This window comes from Paramisgurnus dabryanus, chromosome 3, assembly GCF_030506205.2.
Source record: "Paramisgurnus dabryanus chromosome 3, PD_genome_1.1, whole genome shotgun sequence".
Lineage (NCBI taxonomy): Eukaryota > Metazoa > Chordata > Actinopteri > Cypriniformes > Cobitidae > Paramisgurnus > Paramisgurnus dabryanus.
The window spans coordinates 5,788,061-5,793,552 of NC_133339.1; the positions used below are offsets into that span (position 1 = coordinate 5,788,061).

At 34.8% G+C, this 5,492-nt stretch overlaps 1 protein-coding gene across 1 annotated transcript; it reads right to left on the reverse strand.

The window, feature by feature from the left end:
* Positions 1 to 200: 200 nt before the first annotated feature.
* LOC135768397 (uncharacterized) lies at positions 201 to 4,237 on the reverse strand. Its single transcript, XM_073813781.1, has 2 exons — positions 3,980 to 4,237; positions 201 to 2,382 (listed from the first exon to the last, which is right to left on the reverse strand). Exons 1-2 carry the CDS (start codon positions 4,032 to 4,034, stop codon positions 566 to 568), a joined length of 1,872 nt encoding a protein of 623 aa, XP_073669882.1. The 5' UTR covers positions 4,035 to 4,237; the 3' UTR covers positions 201 to 565.
* Positions 4,238 to 5,492: the final 1,255 nt, after the last annotated feature.

Consider the following 5,492-nt stretch of genomic DNA (forward strand, 5'->3'; position numbering starts at 1 on the left):
TATATATATATATATATATATATATATATATATATATATATATATATAGATATGGTAAAGAAGTTTAAGTTGATTACAATGCACAATACCACAATAAGATGTTCCAATGTAACACAGAAAAGTACACAAAATAAACGTAAAGTTGTACTTTATTACAATTACATCACAACTAAAATATACAAAGTAAAAAATTTGCTGTTCCAAAATAGCACTCTAAAAAAGTAAACTAATCAATAGCACCCTTTAAATGGTCATTAGTGTGACTGCAAGTATACTGATATTAAAATAAAAAATAGCATACTATTTTTTTACTAGGGCTGATTCATGAGTTCATTTTTAGATCAACACTTGCGATCTGAACATGTAATGCACATTGAGGCGAACAATGACGCAGAAGTTTAAACGAAAACTGCAACATATAGCCTACAACGTAGGTCCTATGCAAACGTATAAATCGCAATGGAGACGTTACAACAGAAAGTCCACTCATGTGTATACCATTACTCCACAGATGGGAACGGTTTCTTTCCAGAATGAATTCTCACGCGTGCATTAGGGCGAATTTTTATTTTTGAAACTCAATAATAGCATCTGAATGGTTTCTCTCAGTGTGAGTTCTCATGTGTGTCTTAAGATGACTTTTATTTCTGAAACACTTTTCACACTGAAGACAAGCGAAAGGTTTCTCTTTACTGTGAGTTTTCATGTGTGCTGTAAGTTCGGTTTTACTTCTAAAACTTTTTTCACATTGACTACATGTAAAAGGTTTCTCTCCGGTGTGAACTCTTGCATGATTCTTAAGGCTGGATAGATATGAAAAACTCGTTCCACACAAATGACACACGAATGGTTTCACTCCTGTGTGAACTGTCATGTGTATCCGAAGAGCGCTTTTACTTGTAAAACTCTTTCCACACTGGAGACATACGAATGGTTTCTCTCCAGTGTGAATGGTCATGTGTGTCTTAAGTTGACTTTCATCTCTGAAACACTTTTCACACTGAAGACAAGCGAAAGGTTTCTCATCTCTGTGAATTTTCATGTGTGCTGTAAGGTTGCGTTTAATACTGAAACACTTGTTACACTGAGTGCATGTAAACGGTTTCTCTCCGGTGTGAACTCTTGCGTGAATCTTAAGGTTAGTTAGTTGTGAAAAACTCTTTCCACACAGATGACACACGAAAGGTTTCTCTCCAGTGTGGATTCTCATGTGTGACTTAAGAGTGCCTGTAGTTGTAAAACTCCTTTCACACAGATGACATGCAAATGGTTTCTCTCCAGTGTGATTTGTCATGTGTGTCTTAAGTTGACTTGCATCTCTGAAACACTCTTCACACTGAAGACAAGCGAAAGGTTTCTCTTTACTGTGAATTTTCATGTGTGCTGTAAATTTGCTTTTACTTCTGAAACTTTTTTTACATTGACTGCATGTAAAAGGTTTCTCTCCGGTGTGAACTCTTGCGTGAATCTTAAGGTTAGTTAGTTGTGAAAAACTCTTTCCACACAGATGACACACGAAAGGTTTGTCTCCAGTGTGGATTCTCATGTGTGACTTAAGAGTGCCTTTAGTTGTAAAACTCCTTTCACACAGATGACATGTAAAAGGTTTCTCTCCAGTGTGAATTAACGTGTGTATGTTAAGGTTGCGTAGACATGAAAAACTCCTTCCACACAGATCACACGTGAATGGTTTCTCTCCAGTGTGGATTTTCATATGATATTTTAAGTGTGATGTTTGGGTAAAACATTTTCCACACTCCTGACAAGTGTTTGGTTTCTCTCCAGTGTGGATTTTCGCATGTGCCTTTAACACTGATAATTGGGTAAAACTTTTTCCACACTCCAGACAAGTGTATGGTTTCTCTCCAGTGTGGATTTTCGCATGTGACTTTAACACTGATAATTGGGTAAAACTTTTTCCACACTCCTGACAAGTGTATGGTTTCTCTCCAGTGTGGATTTTCCTATGTCTCTTTAAGTGTGATAATTGGGTAAAACTTTTTCCACACTCAAGACAAGTGTATGGTTTCTCGCCAGTATGAGTTCTCATGTGTATCTTAAGTTCTTTTGTAGTTAGGAAAGTTTTTTCACACTGATGGCAAGCGAATGGTTTCTCTCCAGTGTGAATTTTTATGTGCATTGTGAGGTTTGATTTTCTGGCAAAACTTTTCCCACAGTGATGACACGTGGGCTTCTCCTCACTGTGAATCCTCGAGCGATCCGTAGGGCGTCCATCTCTTTTCAAACTCTCTTTACACAGTTTGTCTCCTGTTCTTCGAGTTCCTTTCTGTGCAACATTCTGTATTGTTGTAATATTATGATGCGTTTCATCAGCTTTATTCAGTTGAGGAGGATTGTCCTTGTTTATTTCCATCATCAAATCTAAAATAAAGACATTAAATAGTTAAAATTCATGTCATGTATTTGTTCCTCATGGTAAAATGTTTTGCTGTAGTTATGCAGCTGTTTGCCATAAACTGTAGATTTAAATTGATGTTATTCATGGCAAGAGTTTGTTCAAAGATAAATAAACATTAAACATTAACAAGTCTTTGTCTTTACAGAATAAAACTATAAAATAACAGCCTCATGCAAAGCATTCTGGCAACCAGAAATCCTCATCAACCTTTTTCTGTTGCTTTGCTCTTTATTCTGTAAAGATAAAACTTATTAATGTTTTAATGTTCATTTAACTTTGAACAAACTCTTGCCAGTAAATAACATTCTAATCTACAGTAAGTAACTGGCAAACTGCTGCCACTAATACACTAATAACTGTCTTTTTTTCTACAGAAGTTTTTACCTGTAAAGTAAGTTATTCAATTTTCAATTAAAGAACTTTATTGGCATGATTGTGTCACTTACAATATTGCCAAAGCATTATACATAAAACGAGAAACATACAATAACACAATATTAACAAACATTAAGGTGCAATTGAGCTAAGGTGCTGGGTGATGGATGAAGTACTACTGCAAATAAAATAAAATAGAATCAGAGGATATTTACAATATAAAGTAGACTTTGAAATATAAACATATGAAGTATACAAATGTACATTTATGGGGGCACATGAGAGGTAAAATAAAAATACTGTACAAGATCAGGGCTGTGGATTATTTCTGATGGTGTGTAACTGATAAATGAGTTTAGCAGCAGCTGATGGGTGTCTGTCTTCCCCCAGTAACATCTTCATTTGATCTGAGTCTGAAGAGTTATGAAACTCTGGTATGAGCTTTGAGATTTTGTCAAAGTGTTTTTCTCTAAGCTCTTTATATTTACCACAGTAAAGGAGAAAGTGTGTCTCTGTCTCGATCTCACCACTGTCACAATGGACACAGATTCGCTCTTCTTTTGGGAGCCATGTTTGTCTATGTCGGCCTTTCTCTATTGCCAGACTGTGATCACTGAGTCTGTATTTAGTGAGGATTCGTCTCTGCTTTACATCTCTAACTGTGGAGAGATATTCTGACAGACTGTATTTTCTGTTTAGTGCCCGATAACATTCTAGTTTACTTTGGTTTTTACTTTCATTATCCCAATGATCCAAATATAAAGTTTGACTTTCTTTAATGATTTGGTTTATTGTGGTTTGTTTGCGTTCATTAGTGCTGGTCTGGAGTTTTAGAGCCAGTTGACAGATGGGACTGGTTTTAGGTCTCTTCTCTTGGGTTTATGAGTTATCTCATTCCTTTAATTTCCTGTAATTTATTGTCAATATCCAGTCTTATATTTTACCAAGTAGAGCATTGCACTTCCAAAGCCAAAGTCATGGATCAATTCCCAAAAAAACACAGCCATTTAATCCACTGGAATTTGCTTTGACAAACCAGTTTACCTTATGATACATGCAATTCTACTGAATCTATTATTTATCATGCATTTAGTTCAATTTTTTCCCTCATCAATTTGTATGATTTTCTGTATTTGTGATTATTCATCAAGCATCAATAATTAAGATTGAAAAATAAACACCAACCTCTTTGTTCTTCAGTATCTTCAATCTTTATTCTGCATGGTTGTGAATCTCTCATCCTCTGAAGCTCTTCTATCAACACCAACAAGAAGTCATGAAGCTTTCAGTTGTCACACATGAAGTGATTTGTCTCTGTGTTTGACTCCAGCATTTATTGGTGGATTGTTGTAGGAGGAGATTCACTGAAGGTCTCAATCAATTTGGGTGTGGCTTGATTTAGAGAGGCTTTGTTTGTCAAAATGTTATAGACCAGTCGTTCTCAACCCATTAGGGGCCCTCAACAAACTTCCAAGAGAGTCTCAAGATGACTAAAATGATCCAAAATAAGCATTACAATGTGTGTGTGTGTGTGTGTGTGTGTGTGTGTGTGTGTGTGTGTGTTTGTGTGTTTGTGTGTGTGTGAACTATCCCTTTAATTGTTTCTGAGACCCCCAAAATAATGACAATGTTACAATGATTCATAGAAACTAAAGTGTTCAATTAACTTGAAAAGTTTTCTGTTCAGTTTTAGGAAAAGTAATGAAATTTTCTGAGGAATTAAAGGCCTTCTCTTTGACTTCCAAAAAACATTGTTTTGTGTATTTGATGTAATACAATGTGTTCACATGGTTTATGGTTCAAAAAATGTTTTCCACATACCGTACATTATTGTTGCTCCTCTATGCCCTGCCTCCCTAAAATGTGTTGATTTTGTACGAAGCTCGAAAAAAGCACAGTGTTCTCCATTAAGCCAGCTTAACAGATTGTTGTAAATGGCCATTTCTTTCAGCTGGAAATGTGGGTGATTAGACTTATGAGGTCTCATGAAACATTTTGATAACAAATGACATCATACAAACCAATTTTGTTGTTTTTTCCACATTTAAGGGAAAATTTTCATTACCGCAACATGTCCATGACTGGATTTGGGTTCTTTGACATGAAAATATTTATAATTAAAAAATATAAAAAATAAAAAGCTTCAGTGCATGTTATACCATAAACATTTACAGTAAAGAAACGTGGTATTTGGTAATCATTGGTAAATGAAGAGACAATAATAAGGAATATAAATGTGTCCAAGACCAATTTTCTCGTCCTCGACAACAATTTTTTATCATTGTTTAAGCCCTCAAGGAACTAACATTTAAAAAAAAATGTTTGGAGGGGACATAATTGACTGTGACACTCAAGATGGCTACCAGGTAAGCAGTTCTTATTTTTTCTCTCCGAATAAAAATTAAAATTTTGTTTGTCATACTATACAACTTTTTAGTTCTCATTACTGAAACATGAGTTTGTAAATGCATATATTTAATGTAAACTCATGTTGTGGTGATGATCATTTTTTATAATGATAATCTAAAAAAAAATTTTTATGGGAAATATGTTTTCAATCCTCTAAAAATAATGGTTATAGTAAGTTCAGACCTTAATCTTGTATGTGCAAAAACAAATTGGTTTCAATAAGTTTTTTTTATTCTGATGCTGGACATGGATTTTGTGAGAATCACCCATGTGACACTGCTTACCATGT